At 40.1% G+C, this 19,685-nt stretch overlaps 1 protein-coding gene across 1 annotated transcript in view; it reads right to left on the bottom strand.

Annotated features, from left to right (window-relative positions):
- The window catches only part of SLC44A5 (solute carrier family 44 member 5), a 78,095-nt gene that overhangs the window by 34,791 nt on the left and 23,619 nt on the right, over nt 1–19,685 (bottom strand). Inside the window, exon 3 of the mRNA XM_012801631.1 lies at nt 3,966–4,050. Coding sequence (XP_012657085.1) covers nt 3,966–4,050 — 85 coding nt within the window. The remainder of the gene's footprint in view (nt 1–3,965; nt 4,051–19,685) is intronic.

Raw genomic sequence — 19,685 nt, 5'->3', positions numbered from 1 at the left:
GGTGGCAAGAGTAGTTGCCAAGAAAGCTGGTTGTTACAAAGAAGCCGGCACCGCCTGCCCTGCTCTCATTTGCTTTCTTGCCTGTGATCACTGCCCATGCCGGCGACTCCTCAACTTTCCCCCGTGAGCGGGAGCAGCCTGAGGAACCACACGCCAAACAACCTCTTTTCTTTATAAATTGCCCAGCTTCAGGTAATCCTTTACAGTGACAATCTCCTAGCCTTATTCAGGTTTCATCAGTTTTACACCTGCTCACTTGTGAGCGCTTGTGTATGTGTGCAGTTCGATGCATTTATATCACAGGTATGGAGCTGGGTCACCACTGCCGCAGGGCAATTATGGACTCTTAATGAAACACTTTGTGATTTTCTGAATTGGAAGATAAGAGTATAATTCAAGATTATTTTTGCCTGTGTAGCTTGTACATATTCAGGACTAGACTCTCAATTCCTTTCCCATATATGAATAAGAAGGTGATTTAAAATGCCCTGAATATTGACAATTCAATGCTGCTAAGAATTATCAGGGAATACTCAACAACAATTCTCAAAATGTAATTGGGGTTTTATCACCATAAGAAATGAACACAATTACGGCAATTTGCCACAGTTAATCATTATTATAGTCTTTTACCAATACCCTCTAGATGTGGGAAGAGAGGTCATCTCTGCAATTATTTTACGTTAATAAACTTTGGAGCCTTTCAGTGCCAAGCAGGATCGCTGGGCGAGCCCATGGAACCACTGCAGAAGTAACTGAAATCCAATTAGCAGCTCCACAGACAGAAAGCAAATTTGGGGAAGACGTACTCTTCTGAATTTGCTTTTGTTTATATTTAAAAAACACAGATTAAGCCATGTGAGCTGCAGTCAGCCTGAAAACTTTCTACATCAGGTTCAGGTGTTCCTCATGAACCCTTTTTTCATCCTGACTCCCCTCACCTCTCTTTCACGCTCTGGAAGTTCTCCTCACCAGCCCAGCCCGGAGCAGCCGTACCCCACCGGCAGTTAGGGAAAAACTCCGGCGCTGAGCTGGCAGCTGTTTTCTATCTCCTGGGTCATGTTCCTGCTGCACACGAGGCATTTGGCACTGACCCCACAGCCAAGTGAGCAGGTGACTAACTAAATGGATGCCTCAAATGTCAAAGTCAGTAATGCCTTGTAGCAGCAACCGTCCAGTGCCTTCTAAAAGTTTTGACAAGGTAAATAACCCCACCACACGTTCACACCTCTCTCATACTTCTGAGAAAGTATTTTCTCTCTCATCCACACAGGAGCATACACACACACACACTCATCCACCACTGAAGGAAATGTTGGAGGTCTCACAGTATCTTTCTTAAAAAGCGGAAGAACTGTGTAGGATATTCACAGCAACCAACACACCTATGTTTTTTGGAAGAAACTTGAGGTTATCAAAACAAACATCAAAACTTTCACTCTTATCCAAGCTGAATAAACCATGAAAATATTAAGGAGAGATTTTACAGACATTGACAGTTTGCTCAGAGGACAGTCACAGACAACTGCCTCCTCTATCGGATGCACTGAGTGAATTTATACAGGTGAGTGGGGAAAGTCCCAAGTCTTCTGCAGGCTTTAACTGATGGTAGGAGCTACTGAGTTGGGACAGGCACGATTTCTGCATTTATAAACACACACACACACACACACACACACACTGCATACCACAAAAGCGCTGTGCATGCAACGCACAAAAGAAAGTAATTAAAATGGTAAAAGGTGGTTCGTTAAAGAAAATCACATTAAATTTCATCCCAGACACGAATGAGCTGTTAAAAAACAATATAGCAACTGCTCTTTATTTTATCCCTCTATCAGACCAATTTGTTCACTGCAAATAGGGTGCTGATTAGTAGCAATCAACATAATAATTAGCCAAAATGAAGGTCACATTGAGGTTGGGTATTCTAACTGAGCACAGTCTGTCCTTTAAAAGCCTGTGACACATGTCTGGGCCATGCTGGCAGTTGACAAAAACATAATGCATAAAAATACGGCTCAGATCAGGAGACAGCATCATTGCCTGGCAGACGAAATGCAATTCTGCGTTGTTGGAAGCTAAAATATATTCTGACTCAGTCCCGATTCTCTGTGCGTGACAAAGGGAACCATGAGTATAGTTCTGTATTACTATTTTTATATCAGTTATTCAAATAGGTTTAATACTCTATTACAAATTAGAATTTGATGGCTGGGAGAGTGAGTTACATTGAAGGTTAAAATACTACATTTGCTATGAAGAAAGGATGATCTAGTTATAAAACAATAAAAAACATAATATGTAAGTATTTTTCTTTTTTGATTTTATCATCAGGAATGATGGACTTGTATGGAATAGTGAAAAAAGTCTGGAACTTAAAGTCAGAAGATATTCAATCTCTCATTCATCTGTTCATTCATTTAATAAATATTTACCAATCACCTATTCCAGGCACTGGGGACACAACAGAAAAAAAAAATTAAAAATTCTTGCTCTCAAGCAGTTCATCTTCTAAGTAGGGGGAGTCAGATAACAAATAATAAGAAAATAAAATGTTTGTTCTAAAATGGTAATAAATGGTAATGAATAAGATGATATAACAACATTAAAAAAAAAAAAGACTAGAAAAGAGGCTGGAGCTAGAGTAGTGGCCAGGTGGGATTTCAATTTTAAATAGATATCAGGCAGGCTACACCAGGAAGGAAACATTTGCAGAAAGACTTGAAAAGGATTACCCAGCCAGAAGTCACCTGGAGGGGGAGCTTCAAAACAGTATGGCCCTTGAGAGACACACTTTCCAGTGCTCACGGAATGGTGTGGCCTGAAGGCTAGTGGACAGAAACAGCCTCCTCCCAGGTGGCTAAGCAAAGGGTCACAGGATGAGATGGATGAGGGAGCCCCTCTCAGAGAACACAGCTGAGGCTGAATGAAGTACGGCCCTTCACGGGCATGCCCCAGACACTGCCGGGGATTTACCATGCCCCCCTGTCTGAATGGAGCTTGTATTCTAATTCCCCTACTTCTGCTACCCACTGTACAGTTAGCATCAAGACCCGGTGAACAGAACTGTGCGTCATCCACAGATCTGAGACTTTGAGTTAAAAACAGTACTCCATGGGCCTCTGGGCTCTCCTGCGGGAGGAGAGTGCTGTGTTCTGGAGGCCAGAGCGGTAGACTTCACAAGACATAATGAGCTGTCACTGAGGGTTGTGCGTCTTGTTCCACTTGTCCCACGGTATAGAAAAGGCTGCTCAGCCTGATTCCTTCTCTTTCACCCAGGTGTGATCATCTAAACCTAGTTGGTGTCTGTGGCATTGAGCAGAAATGTGATGCGTGACCCTTCTGAGGCAAGGCAGAAGACAGGGGTGCTTCATCCATCCCCACCTATGCATTCTGGTAGCTGGATGCAGGTGGCAAGGAGCACATAAGGAACGGCAGAGTCGCTACAGCAGTGTTTCTCAACCTTCCTAATACTGCGATCCTTTAATACAGTTCCTGTGGGTCGCGACCCACAGGTTGAGAACTGCTGCACTAGAGGAAAGGAGTCTGGGGGCAGAGCAGCCCCTGACCACAGAGTCCTGCTGTGAGCTGATACATGGTCAAAAATAAATGAGATGTATTGAGTCACTGAAAAACTGGGGCTTCTTAGCTACAGCATCTAGCTTACCTCTGCCTAATATAATGCTGGTCTGGAGGAAAATATCTCCATTTCTCTGGGCTGCAGGTATTTATTTGTACGAAGAGGTGGCTGGACAAGGTAATCACTGAGGTTCTTTAGTGATTCAAAAATGATTAGTCTCTGCTCTGTTTATAAACAAAACATGAACTCAATACACATGTGTTCCACCACCTGTAAATTCCTAACTAGCCACACATGCCGCCCTCCAGTGGAATTTCTGAATTATTTTATCCAAGAGTGTCCAGAAGGGCTGACACCGCCAGAGAGGCTTCTTCTGACTTACCTGTGTGGTAGGGCACTGCAGGGTAATCATCACGGAAGGATTGGTACAGCTTAGAATGTTGAAGTAAAACAAAATACTCTTGTTCCTGGTAAGAAAGAAAACAACACAAAATAATCTTTTTAATGACCATGGAATTGTTCCATATCATTTAAGACAACAAACACTTTTGATATATGACCTTTAAAAATGGGCTGCTTCTCCTCTAGATAGCTGTAATACATTCTGCAGCTTCCCTTTAAGATTTCAAACTTTCAAAGCATCACTTTGTAGTAGTAAAAAGTTGAAATAATCAAATTATTCATCAACAGAGGATTGATGAAACAAAGAATTATATATCCTTAAAGTGGAAGATTATGTTGCCATTAAAAACAATGTTAAAGAACACTTTTTGAATGGACAGAGAAATTCACAATACATTAGTTTTAGGAGGCAGAATACTAAAGAGTATTAAAATGTAATTTGATTTTAATTTTATAAAAACAGGTATAACCTGTAGAAACAAATTATATCTAAATGTTGGGATTGTATTTGGTTAATTTTGTGTATTTTTATGGATTTCTTCATATAAAATATGTATTACTTTGGCAATGTAAAAAAATAAACTGAGCGATATTTTCTCTCTCTTAAGAATTCTCGACAGTGGCAGAATAATGGGACAGGTTGGTATTCATTCTCAGTAGTTTTAAATGGGATTTCACTCTGCCATTTAGCAAGTCGTGGTTCTCTTTTGAATCTCAATTTCCTTATCAGTAAAATGAAGATAATACTATCATGGAGGCTAACACTCAAGGCAAGTGGTTGTCCAACTTTAGTATGCATAAGCAGAACCCAAAGTGTTTTGTTTTTTTTTTAAATTTCAAAATACTAGGGGGAGGGTTTTTGTAATGCTTAAGACCTGGCTATGGGTATGCCCATTACCCAAATAGTGTTCATAGTACCCATTAAGTTGATTTATTCCCCTCCATGCCTATCCATTCTCCCCCCACCTGCATTCTATTGAGTTTTATTTCTCTTTATGCACTTGCGTGCACATCAGTTAGTTCCAATTTAATAGGGAGTACACATGGTCATATGGTATTGGTTTTTCCATTCTTGTGACACTTCACTTAGGATAATGGTCTCCAGTTTCATCCAGACTGTTGCAAAAGGTATTAATTCATCTTTTTTATGGCTAAGTAATATTCCATGGTATAGCTATACCATATTTTATTAATCCACTCCTGAATTCAAGGGTGTGTGGGTTGATTCTACATTTTTGCAACTATGAACTGTGCTGCAATAAACATTTGAGTGCAGGTGTCTTCTCGATACAATGACTTCCTTTGAGTAAATACCTAGTACTAGAGCTGCTGGTTTGAGTGTTAGGTCTTCTCTTAGTGCTTTCTTTCCATACAGATTTTACTAATTTGCAGTCCCACCAACAGAGTATAAGCATTTTCTCTGCATCCGTGCCAGTGCCTATTGTTGGTGGGCTTTTTAATAAAGCCATTCTAACTGTAAGGTGATATTTCATTGTGGTTTTAGTTTGCATTTCCCAAGTGATTAGTGACATTGAGCATTTTTTCATATGTTTTGTGGCCATCTGTCTTTCTTCTTTTGAGAAGTTTCTGTTTATGTCTTTTGCCCACATTTTAATAGGATTGTTTGGGTTGTTTTTTTTTTTTTTCCTTGCTTATTTGCTTGAGTTCTTTATAAATTTGGGTTATGAGTCCTTTCTTGGATATGCAGCTTACAAATATTTTCACCCATTCTGTAGGTTGCCTATTTACTCTGTTGATTGTTTCTTTACCTGTGCAGAAGCTTTTTAACTTAGTGAAAGCCCATTTATTGATTTTGATTGTTGCCATGATTGCCATTGGGCACTTTTTCATAAATTCTTTGCCTAAGTTAATATCTAGAAGAATTTTTTCAATTTTTTCCTCTAGAACTCTTATGGTTTCATGTCTTAGCTCTAAGCCTTTTAAAACATGAATCTAGGCTTTTATATATGAATTAATTTTGTGAGACATGGTGTCCTGTTTCATTATTCTGCATGTCACTATCCACTTTCCCCAGCACCATTTACTGAATAGGGCTTTTGGTTTTCTGCTTTGTCATAGACCAATTGGTTGTAGGCAAATGGTTTCAACTTTGGGTTGTCTGTTCTGTTTCATTGCTCTATGTCTCTCTTTTTGTACTATTATCATGCTGTTTTGGTTACTATAGCTCTATAGTATAATTTGAAGTTTGGTAATGCGATGCCTCTAGTTTTGTTCTTTTTGCTTAAGATTGCTTTGGCTATGCAGGTTCTTTTCTGGTTTCAAATAAAGCATCAAAGTATGACTTTGGTAACTTGATGGGGATTGCACTGAATTTATAAATCACTTTGTACATTATGGACATTTTAACAACGTTGATCTTACTATCCATGAACATAATATGTTTTTCTATTTGGTTGTATCCTCTGTGATTTCTTTCCTTAGAGTTTCATAGTTCTCTTTGTAGACATCTTTAACCTTCTTGGTCACATATATTCCTAGGTATTTTGTTTCTTTCGTAGCTATTGTGAATGGTATTGAGTTTTTGAGTTGACTCTCAGGTTGACTGTTATTAGTATAGAGAAATGCTATTGATTTATGTACATTGATTTTATAACCTGAGACTTGGCTAACTTTGTTTAACAATCCCGGGAGACTCTTAGTTTGTCTAAATACAAGATCATATCATCAGCAAAAAGCAATAGTTTGACTTCATCTTTCTAAGTCTGGATACCCTTCTCTTTCTTCTTTTGTTTGATTGCTCTGGCTAGGACTTCCAACACTAGTAGGTGACAGTGGGGGCATCCGTGTATTCTCCCATTTCTTAGGGGAAATGTTTTCAACTTTTCTCATTCAGTTTGATGTTGGCTGTAGGTCTGTCATATATGGCTTCCATAATTCTGATATTTGTCTCTTCTATGCATAGTTTTTAAGGGTTTTTATCATGAAAAAGGATGCTGGATTTTGACAATTATTTTTCTTTATCTAGTGAGGTGCAAATTGTGACCTTATGTCACACCTTAAGGAACTAGAAAAGGAAGAACAAACCAAATGCAAAGTCAGCAGAAGAAAATAAATAACAAAAGTTAGAGCAGAACTAAATGATTTGCATAAGAGAAAAATGACAAATATAAAGGATTAACAAAAAAAGGTGGTTCTTTGAAAAGATAAACAAAAGGATAGACCTCTTGCTAAATCAACCAAGGACAGAAGAGAAAGGACCCACATAAGCTCAAGTAAAAATGAAAAGATTAGCCAGGTGTTGTGGCGGGTGGGTGCCTGAGAGAATCGCTTAAGCCCAAGAGTTTGAGATTGCTGTGAGCTGTGATGCCACAGCACTCTACTGAGGCAATATAGTGAGACTCTGTCTCAAAATAAAAAAATAAAAATGAAAAAGATGACATTACAACTGATACTGCAGAAATACAAAACATTATCCATGAATATTTCATTAATCCTTGTGCACAAAAACTAGAGAATGGGGAAGAAATACACGAGTTCCTGGAAAGACACAACCTCCTAAACTCAGGCAGGAAGATATATAACTCCTGAACAGATGAGTGATGATCTGTGAAATAAATCAGTAACAAAAGATCTCCTGACAAAACAAACAAACCAAACCAAACCCAACCTTAGACCCGATGGATTCACAGCTGAAATCTAATAGACCAACAAAGAAGATCTGGTATCTGGCTTGGTGCTCGTATCTTAGTGGTTAGAACAACGGTGACATACACCGGGGTTGGTGGGTTCAAACCCAGCTCAGGCCTGCTAAACAACAATGACAACTACAACAACAATAACAACAAAAAATGGCCAGGCATTGTGGCGACTATAGTCCCAGCTACTTGGGAAGCTGAGGCAAGAGAACTGCTTCAGTCCAAGAGTTTGAGGTTGCTGTGAGCTGTGATGTCACAACACTTTACTGAGTACTGAGGGCAACATCATGAGATCCTGGCTCAAAAAAAAATATCTGGTATCCTCTGTATCCATAATACAGAAATTATTCCATAATATTGAGAAGGAGGAAGTCTTTCACAACTTATTCTATGAAGCCAGTATCACCTTGATACCAAAGCAAGGAAAAAACATAACAATAAAAGAAAACTGTGAACCAATATTTCTTATGAATGTAGATGGGAAAACCCTCAGTAAAATACTAGCAAACCAAATTCAACAGCACATCAAAAAAATAATCCACCAGGACCAAGTGGGATTCATCCTAGGCATGCAAGGATGGTTTGACATATGTAAATCAATAAATATCATTCAATAGATAAATAAAAGAAAAACTAAAACCTGAAGTGCTTGTTGAAAATCTTCATTTCTGACCCTCAACCCTCAAATCCCCAGATATCTAGATATGGGGCCCAGGAATTAGCAGCTCTTCCCCTAATCTCCCTAGTGGACTCACATGAAGAAAGTCTATAAGCCAAATTTTAAGAAACACAGCCCTAAATACTCAAGAAGAATATTTCCCGGCACCTTGTCAAGTCCCCAATTAATGCATGTTAATTAATGTGACTACCTGCATAGCATAAAATGTATGATGGGCCATTGAGTAGTTGTGCTTTTCCTACTAATTCTGAATCAGTATGTAAGACACAAATTTAAGGGTAAAGAAAGCCTTTTACAAAAAACTTGTTCTAGGTCCTTCCATTGTTACTATCCCCTTCCTGCCCTAACTACACAAGCAAAAGCTGGGAGCAGAAAGATGAGTTAGAGCCAGTGCAGTTGGCAGGATGCAATGATGCTCATTAAAGAGACTCTCTCACAGAGATGGAAAGTGCCAGTAAGAAGAGAAGCCAACATCTTATTTTCTAATTGAAGATTTCTCTCACAGCAGACCAGCTAGTCAGACCCCTGCGCCCAACAGAGCAAGGAGAAACAAGAGAGTCGAAAAGTGCCAGTGGGATGGAAAGAGGGCAGGGGCAGTGCAGCCTGTGATGGCAGGACATGTGGTCCACAACTGACCTGAGCCTCCCTGGTGGTGCAGTAAAAGGCTGCAGAGATGAATCGACAGGGGTGGAGTTGGAAGAGTTCAGAAGAGAGCACACAAACACTGATCTCTCACATCAAAGAACCATCCGGTGAGGACTCCCCACAAAATTTCCATGTGTACCACAAGAGAGCGCCAGCCTTTGGCTGCAATGAGCGTGATGACGGCTAGTCAGTTATGTCTCAGCCACAGTAACAATAGCAGCAGCACAGCAAATTCACACAAGTAACCCCGCCCTTCCTTCTTTAGTAAGAATGGGCAGTGGCCAGGAAAGGAACAGACACCATCCCTTTCCTTCTCCTTCCATCCCTTACAGTGTGACAAAAGAGTTAGACTCAGAAAGGGAGAGAGGAGAAGGGAAATTGCAGACAGGGCCCGCTCCCCTGCCTGAGCTGGCGGATGAGGCTGAAACTTTAAATTGGACAACATTGAACTTTTTAACAACATAAACTCTCTGAAATCTGTGTGATCTATCTGAAAGATCAAAGCAAAAAGGGAGATTTGAAAGAGTATTGTTAAAGGCAATGATAGGAGGAAAATAAAGCCACGGTATGTTTGTATCCCATTGAGTCAAGAGGCTCAAGAAGCTGGTTGTAAAGTCCTATACGATATGCACAAGCTACTTTGAGATCCACAAAGTCACTTTCAGCAACCAAGCAACTACGCCATCCACACTGTCTCGCATGTGAGTCGAATGTGTTCCTGGGCAAATGAATAAGACATTACATGTCATGGATCACATGGGTTCCTGAGGAGTAGTTAAAAATGTGAATGGTAAATCAGTAAGTGTCAAGAGTCCACTATGGGTAAAACTGATTTATAAACAGCAAAATGCTATATAAACTCAAGGTATTCACCAGATTATGTTATCCTCAAGGGTAAGGTTTATACCCTATTCATCTTTCTGTCCCTACCTTCCCAGAACTTAGCCTTGTACTTGCCCCATTCTAGCAACTTATCAAATGTTGTAGTATGAATAAGACCAGTTCCAAAATAAGTCTCTTAAAAGTTTTAGAATCCTCCTTAGTGTTTTAGCACGCGATTGTCATTTTACCACAGTGTTGTTGATAGCTGCAAATTTCAGTGGACATCAGGTTTTTTAGGTACAAAGTAGCTGGTGGTGGTTGCAGCCGAGAAATTCAGGGAGAGTAACTGAGGAGGCGATCCATTATTTAATTTGAGTTATATTTTCACTTTCCACCAAGAAATAAAAAAAAAAAAAAACGGAAGCAATAGCAAACTCGTAGCACAAGATGATGTACTGAACACTGAAGCCCATCTCTCTTCCTTCCTGAGACTCTTTGAAGTAGAATAAAGTACCAAAAAGGAATAATCCTCACCCCATAGCTAGGAATATAGAGGATGGGCTTTGCTTACAATTACACAAGCGAATTCCACACTTTTTGGAAGACAGAATATATATGAAAGTGTGTGTGGAATAGTGAGTGTACCATAGAGATCCACAGAGAAGTGAGATAGGATTTTCCTATTAGAAATCATGAAATACACTGGAATCAAAGTCAAGGGTGAGAAACGTGGGCCAAAGCAGGGAGATTAACTGGAGGTTTATATACAGATTTCCAGTGGGAATCAGCACCTCTGTCCTTCCCTCACACCCCTACACTGAGAATTTCTGAGAACTCCCCAGAAAAACATACAAAAATAGAGAACTTTTTGTGGAATGAACCTTCTGAGGATAGCACAGGCTTTTGTGGGATTTTATGCCTCAGTCTACAACCTTTCATAATCTGGCATTTTGAAAGCCGGCACCTGACATGCAGCTTCCCATTACTTCTTGCTGTAGTGAAATCTGACAGTCACCACAGCCCCATCATGGCTCATAGTGCAGAGACCACTCTGCTAAGATAACCTGCTAGTGAAGCAAATCCGCTCAGCATAACCAGTCCCTCTGTCTTTTGTATGAGTAATCAAATGGCCTCAGGCACATGAGAAGATTCAGAACATAAAAGAGAGAGATTAAGGCAAATAAACCAAAACTAATGCTGGCTGAAATTAAAATAACTGAGGCATGAGAGGGACCTTTAAATATCCTCCCTTATATACAGACTAACTCAAGCAGATTATCTACAGAATAAAAAATGTGATGTGATTGTACAGTAATAGCTGAAAAATAAGAAAGGCTTGTGGAGATTAAGAATATGATTGCTGAAATAAAAACCTCAAAAGAAGAGCTTGAAAAAATGTAAAACTCTATAATATAGAACAAAAAGTCAGAAATGAAAAATGTAAGGAAAAGATGGTCTTGAGACTAATCCAGGAGGTCCAAGCCATGACTAATAGTTCCAAAGAGACAACCAATAAGATGGAAAGCATGAAAACAACAAAGATATAACAGAAGAAAATTTCCAGAGCTGATGAGTGTCCAAATTCTTAAGAATTAAAGGACTCACCAAAAATTAAACAAAAAGAATTTTTTAAAATTATCTCCATTAAATTGTGAGATTTCAGAACATGAAGATTGAAGAAGTGATTTAAACATTTTATGAGAGGGAAAAAATGTCACCACAAGGTACACAAGTTAGAATGGCATTAGACATACACACTGGACGCCAGAAATGACGAATGTTCTCAGATTTCTGAGAGGAATTGTTTTCTTTGAAGCTACAATTCTATAGCTAGAACATCAACTGCATGTAAAAAGTGAAAAGAAAATGGGAGAAAAAAGACATTTCCTGGGGTTTGGCAAGTTTACCTGCAGTGCCCTCTTTTTATAGGAAGGGAATCAAGAATATTCTCTATCTAAACAAGAGGGTTGTCAGGGAAAGAGGAAGGCTTGGGAGACAGGCAACAGCAGATGTGTACTTACACACTGAAAAAAATTATCGTTTATCCGCAACTGAAATTTAATTTGGCATTCTGTGTTTTTATTTCCTAAGTCTGGCAACTCTAGAAAAAGTCAATCTAACGAGGTAGAGAAGCCCCAGAATTGAAACCATGCAATAAGCCCACACGTCACCAAGTCCTGAGTAGAGCCAAGGCACAGAGCTCTGCCTGGTGGGGCTTCAGAGAGGAAGGGGCCTCTGAAAGCAGTGTCATTGGGATGGCAGAAAAACACAAACTCTTGAAGGCTATGCAAGAAAAAAACTTAGTGGAAAAATAAAAAATAGTTTACAAGAGTGTCATTGCCTTGTCTTAAAGCCGACTGAATGTGAGAGGACCCCGTGATGCTGGCAGAGTGTCAGGCTTGGCTTTCATCAGGGACAAGGGACAAGGGAAAATGTCATGGCCTGGCAGTGAACACAGTTTGCATAGTTAGGACAAAGTGAAGGTCTTTTATTGTTTCCAACTTGTAAACCTACCAAAAGAACATGCAAGTTTCTGCTGAAGAACATAAATGGTAACAAATCTGGCCACATAAAAGAGACAGTATTGGATGGGAGGACAGAGATAGGTGGAGAGGAGGTTGGGGGGATAATATGATGATATGCTCTTAAAGAGCAGTCAAGTCACTGACAAAAGTTAGTGGAATACGAAGTCTCTTTAAATAGAGACTACTACTAATGTTGAAGAGTAGAGTAAGACTCTCTATTTAAAGTCACAAAAGTAACCGTAAGAAAATCTAGAAAAAGTCATTTAACTGTCAAATGTAGCAGAAGGGGATCCAGGAAGCGATGATGTCAATGAGTTAAAATCTTTATTTTTCACAACAGGCTGCCCATGGATACTATCTAAACTTCATGAGCACAGAAGGAAAGAATGAGCGCATTATTAAAAGTTTTATAAAAAACTTCCAGAAGAACTAAAACCAGAGAGAGGAGAAATCGTGTCAGCGACAAGAGGTTGCTTGAAGGAGTCCTGGGCTGGGAGGCTTATCATCAGCTCTTCACGTCTGCCTGACTCGTTTTCCACACACAGGAATTATTTGGATACAAATTTCTTAAATGACACCCAGTGGCATGTCTAGTGCTTGTCCTGCCTTTGGTTACACTTGTGGGATACCTTTGCTATTTTGTCAGCAGTTCTGCAGAGAATTGTAAACAAAATTATTACTGTTTCACGCGGAGGACAGATTGAATGCAAAACTTAAATGCGAGGGGACTCATGATGGCTGGCTAGAGACCTGTACGAGGGGACTCACGATGGCTGGCTAGAGACTGGTACTGCGCCCCTCCTACGTAAAGAGCCAAAATAGTGAGTAGATTGCCACACTTTGAATAGATGAGCTAAGAGAGAATGCTGGACATCACCAGAGAAGGGACAGGAAAGCCTAAGGCCTGGAAAGAGGCGAGCAGTCTGCTCAGCCAGGAGAGCCCTACAGGGAAGGCATGAGTGAGGGGCCCCAGCAGTCCACACTCCCACTGCAAACTCTGGCAATCCTGGCTGTGGGGGAGCCCTAGACCCTGGTGGGCCCAGAGACCAACAGGAAGAGCTGCCTGGAGACTGCGTGATGCTCCGTACCGGGGGCCCTGTGCACATTCCCCACCTGCTACTGAGCACTGCAGCTGGCGCTGCCTCCAGGACCCACACAGGAGCCCCGGGCAGCTGCCTCACCTCCAGCAGCAGCAGTGAGAGCTCGTGAGTGAGAGTAAGATGGAGCCGGTCAGGCTGGGGCCGACTCGGCATGGCCGGTCTGCTCAGTTTAGGTCCCAGTCACCTTCACCTCCTGTTTCCATTCTTATTGTTTGGTAAATTTAAAGATGCCCATCTGGAATAGTTTAGGAAGATTGACTTTTCAATCAGACATGTTGCAACAGGTCACTGCGTTATGCTGATTATTATTTGAAGTAAGAGTTAATGTGGTCTTTGCTTTGAACCTTTATGTCTAAAACTGTGATTTTGGAAATGAAAGAACAGAACAGTCTTGGAGAAGCTACTGTCACTCTAGAATCACTGGCCTTCTGACAAACAAAGTCTAGTGGAGCTGTCCCCATCTCTGCATATTGGCCGACAGTGACAGGTGGCCGGACCCCCCTCGTCTGGTGACAGCTGGCCCACTGCACACTTATGTGCACCCTGAGGAAACACCTTGCAGCGGCTGCCTAGATCTGAAGTACGTGCTCCCCGGCTGCTTAGGAATGACTCTGCCTCTGAAAGCAGCTCCCCCCTGCCCCCCAGCAGCAGGCCTGCTGTGCAGCCTTCTTGATCCAAGCTTCCACCAGGGCTCTGGGGTCACCCCGCCTCTGCCTGCCACACACACCAGTACCACACACACCGCTGGGGCCACACCGTTCAGGGGCCTGCAGGCTTGTCAGCTTAGTCTACCAGCACCACTGGTACCAAAGGCCTTAGGACAGGGCCACCAACCAACCAGTACCATGACAGTTGGCACCCACCCACATGTGCCACCTGTCAGCTTGGGAACGAGCTCACTGAGCTTGCTGCAGTCACCACCAACACAGCATTTCCTGCCTTCAACAGTGCCATGGCCTATGTCACACCTGCTGTCCAAGGGCCCAAGAACCTGCCCTCCTGCTTGGATGGGGGAGGGGGAATGAAGAGAGTTTAGTCACTGGTTATGAACACACAGAAGGAATAAATTCTGAAGGTGACCATGGTTAGTACATCGTGTGTGAGGACTGTTGGTACAGGGCTGTCTGGAAAGCGTCCAGCCATGAGAACTTCAGGTTTTCCTATTACCTGGCTGAGCACTTTCCATATCGTTCAGTTGGCCAAACTAACCCCATCTTGAACTGAAAAGCCGTTCTGTGAGACTGCGTTACAGGTGGTCATAACTCAGATAAGAGAGACATGATGCATGTTGGCCAAGTCCTTGCGCCAGCCCAGCTGCAGACCCGTGAGGAATACACCGACACTGCAAGCCTCTGACAGTGACGGGAAGAGTCCCGGTGATGAGAGGACACCTCTGACACCCTGCTGACAACAGTCTGGTGGTCCCTGATGGAAACCAGCTCACCCCTCAGCCTGCTATAAAAGACTGGCCTCTCTCTCTGAGCCCTCTAATACCCGGTAGATCACAGCCCACTTGCTCTCAAGTGTCAAAATAAATATTACCGCCTTTGTCACACTTTGGTCTTGGGTGTTCTGATTCACTCCTTTTTAGTTTTTACCTATCACATATATTTCCAAATAGCTTCAAGAGAGGATTAAAATCTTCTCCCACATAGAAATCACAAACACTTAGGTGGTAGATACCCAAATACCCTGACTTGATCATTACATGTTTTATACTTGTAATAAAATTCAATATATACCCTGTAAATTATATACTACTAGATATCAATAGAAAAAAAATTAAAAGAAGAACTTTGTCCTCTTAGTCTTTCCTGTTTCTTTATTGAACCCCGCGGGGGGCAGGTATTTAGTCTGTCCAATTTGGTCAGACAATGTTCAAAGTTGCTTTCAGGTAACCTTCATAAAGCTGAAGTTTTTGTAGTAGCCAGAAGGTGGCATCAAAAATCAATCAGCTACTTGCTTTTTAGGGGAAAGCTCAAAGAAAAGGTCTGTACCCAAGTGTCATGAACAACTTTCCTGGAACTCAAGAGTCAGAGAAAGTTACACAAACAACAAAGTCCCCGCGTTCCTTTGAAGTCCCTGTTTTGTCTGTTTTGACACTTCAGAAAACTCCTGGCGTTTCTCTGGAGTTCTTTCGATCAAAGACAAAGCACAAAAGGCCAAACTCTGTGCCTCAAATATTATCACTCCATCTCTAGACATAGAATTTAAACTCAGTCATACGCTATGTCTTCCAGAGTTGGGAATCTCAGGACTGCTTTAAGCACATCCTGACACAAACGAGGGTAATTCGCTTACATAAATACACCTGGCGTAGACGGATTTCATTTGGCAAAGAAATATACACACATACAAACAAATTTATTTGTGTTTTAAAAAAAAAATATTAATGATACTTTTTAGCAGCTCGGTTCAAGATTTTTAGGCCAGGTCAAACACATAATGTGTGAGAACAATTTCACTGCCAGTCTGTCGCAGCCTAAAGGGCGCGGTATTTGGAGTTGGGACACGCTACTATTGCCACTTCATAGGCAGTTGGATTTTGAGTAATTTAGTGTTTCTCAATTTCAGCTTCCTAATTTTCCAAATGCTAGTAATAAAAATGAGATGCACTTAGCGACGGTGTAAGAGTCTCTGATAAGGTCTTTACCGTGAGCTCCTTGGCAGCCAATCACTCTCACGGCGTTACCCTTTTCTTCCCATTCATTTAACAAAGAATTCCCTGAGTACCTCCTACCATGCCTGACATGTTGTAGGGGTGAGGACACAACAGTGAAAATGATAGAAAATGTCCCTGGTCCTAAAGAACTTTGGCCCCAGAGGCGGAATTTGGGTGGGGGGGAGGGCGGGATAAACAAAGTTAACAACTTAATAATCAGGATAAATCCAGGTGGTGATAAGTACTCAAGGCAGCAGATCAGGGTCTTGTTCCCGAGACTAAGGAGGGAAAGGAATGGTGGGGGGTTGTGAGGACGGCTTCACATGGGATTGTCAGCACTATACCGGTCCTAAGACAGCACACCGCACTGAACACACCACACTGAAGTCCCCCTCCGTGGCTTTCCTAACTTTGTCCCTGAAGACCAGGAGATCCTTCAGGAAGAAATTGGTGTCTTTTGTACTGGAGTGTCTCTAGCCTAAGGTATAGAGACCTGCCTTTGGAGGACCTCAACAAACAGCAGGGGAGCAGCAGGGGACATGGAAGTGCTTTGAGAGAAGGGACCACACATTTCTCCTGAATTACTGTTCTCTCATTTAATTTTTGCTTCATTATCAGAAAATTAAGGATGAAATACGTTGTGTTTCATGCCCCAGGGTTGATGCCGTAAGGAGGTAAAATCAGAATTTGACTCCAGGGCATATACAGGGGGTGCCAGAAAATGTACACACATTTTAAGAAAGGAAAAAGCTGTATTAATATTATAAAACTCAAGTCATGTTTGATGTCTGCAATTACAAGACAGGCTCAGTATGACTTATCTTTTGTTACCAGTATATATTGAGTACTACAATTTTAATACTTTTTTTTCTGTTTTAAAATGAGTATACATTTTTGGCACCCTCTGCATTCATTTAAAAAAATTTTTTGCTTTATTCTGTTATTTTTTAAAGGGCTTTAATAACTAAGATAATTCATGGCCTCAGCTTATGTGCTTTTCTTTTCCTATATTTTTGAAAAATTTGAGAGAAATACAAAATATATATATTTCATATTTGTATATTATATTATTTTATAAAATAAAAATATATATATTTCGTAATATGATACTTTATATTATAAAATATAAAAATACAAATTTTCATAGAAATTTATGATGCACAGAAGCAGATAAATAAAATAAAAATTACTCAAAATTTATGTCATATTCTATAACAAAATATGCCATTAATTCTTTTCAAAATGAAAAGAGCTTAATACTTTTCTGCATACATGATCCCTGAACAAGTGAAACAGCTCGGGAAAGTATAAAAGCAACAAGAGTGGGTCTATCGAGATGTAACGTAGACTGGCTCAGTCTTGCTGAAGACCTTTTACTCATAAATAATGCAATCACTTTATTAGACTCCCCAGATGGGACTCTTACCTGCTTCTCAGACAGACGTCTGCAGGCTCCACTGCCCTCTCTGTTTGCTACATTCCAGCCTCCCGGGCTTCTTTCTCTGCCGGGAGTATCCTAAGGTCACTCCTGCCCCAGGACCTTTGCCCTGGTTGCCTCTGTCTTAAAAGCTCTTGCCAGAGCTTTTGTAAGGTTGGCCTCTGCCTAGTCTTCATATCTCAGTTCAAAAGTCACCCCCTCATGAAAGCACCCACCCCTCACCCCCCTCTATCCGTGCAGCCACGAGGTGACTGCCTCCCACTGCACAGCAGTCACCTTCCATCAGCCCTCCTCTCCTGGTCCCGTCCTTCACCGAGTTTCTCACTATTTGACATCATCTTGTTTATTTACATCTTTGCTGTGTATTTCCCTTTCACCTTCCGCTTTTTGAAGGCCAGCAGCTTGCCCGTTTGTTTGCACTATAATCGCAGCCTTTAGGATGCTGTCTGTGACATAATAGGGCTAAAAGGTAGGTGAATAAAAATAAAAATATAATCCTATCACCAAGGAATAATTACGGTTGGCATACGTATATCTTTTCAGGTGTTTTTTCCTTAAAAATATAGATCTTTTTATGTAAGTGAATATAAAGTATACAAATTTATAAACATACTCCCCAAATGGAATTATACTATACATGCCATTTTTAGTGACCTGAATTCTTCTTTTCTTTTTGCAGTTTTTGGCCAGGGCTGGGTTTGAACCCACCACCTCCAGCATATGGGGCCGATGCCCACTCCTTTGAGCTACAGGCGCCACCCAGTAACCTGAATTCTTGAATTAACAATGTATCATGAATGATTTTTAATGATTAAACAATATTGTATTATTTGACTGTACCATAATCCATTTAAGAAGTCTCCTACTGAGAGACACATGGGCCCTTCTCATCTTGTTATCACCATTTCACAGGACCCATAACAACGGAAATATGTCAAATTTCCGTCAGATAAGATTTTAGGAGGAAAACTGCTGAATCAAAAAGAATATACAAGTCTGATAAATATTTTATAAAATATGACAAATATTATCACAGAACACAACCCTAAGTATAAAATGAGGTGCTTATTTCTGTTCATTCAGGTCAACACTGGAAATTTTAATTTTAAAAATTTATTTGACAACCTACTAGACAAAAATAATATCTTAATTTGCATTTCCTATTTTAACCAGGGTTGAACAACATTTTCTATTGTTATTGGCCAGTATTCTATTCTTTCCTGGTTCTGACTTTTATCTGCTTTCATATCAGATGATCAGCTCTTTCTTTTTGATTTTGTAAAAACAGTTCAAATAACAAAGCTCTGGATACATTTTCTCAGGTATATATTGATATATGCAATATGCCTTCCTTGGCCTTCCAGAGTGCTGGGATACAGGCATGAGCCACTGTGCCCAGCCTACAAAAATTTTTTATAATGATTCAAATTTTATTTTTTCATAAATATTTTTACTTACTACTAAAATGCAAAGCATAATTGAAAGTAATTTATTAAAATTTTAAATAAATACACATTTTTTATAAAATGTAAATAATTGAGAGGCTTAAAATATATACTGGAACAGGTGAGATGGTTCAGAAACAAAAATACATAGATTTATTATATGGTAATTCTGTTAGAAATCAGAAAGAGAAAGTGCGTATTATTAAACTATTCTGAAATAATTGGCTCTGCATTTGGAAAAAAAAAATTACTACTTCAGTTCACATACAAAAATAAATTCCACACAGATTAGAAATTGAAAAAGAAATTTAAATATTAAAAATCCTAGAGAAATACAGGAGAATGTTATCTTAAGGAGGAAGAAAGGAATTGTTAATATAATCATAACACAAAAAAATCTAGAAACTATAAAGAAAAATCAACAGAATTGAGTCTCTGCATAGTTTGTAACATATTGTTATTATAAATAATAACTATTGATTATATAATGTTTATATAAATAATGAACATGTCTGCCTATTAAGTGAGGATTGTCTTTGAATTATTTTTATATACTGAAATTTGTAGTGGCATATTTTTTGTTTGAAATATATGGGTCATTGGCTTAGGTCTGGGAAACTTATTGTCACAAAAGCTTGTTTAAAAATAGCCCTTTTTAAAGAACTCAAGATTTGGAAATTTGTACGACTTCTTTCACCACTGGGGTTTTCTTTGTCCTTCAGAGTGTG

Source organism: Otolemur garnettii, unplaced genomic scaffold, assembly GCF_000181295.1.
Source record: "Otolemur garnettii isolate 467f Iridium unplaced genomic scaffold, OtoGar3 scaffold00010, whole genome shotgun sequence".
In the NCBI taxonomy this organism is placed as follows: Eukaryota; Metazoa; Chordata; class Mammalia; order Primates; family Galagidae; genus Otolemur; species Otolemur garnettii.
This window is presented reverse-complemented; position numbering and strand designations above follow the sequence as displayed.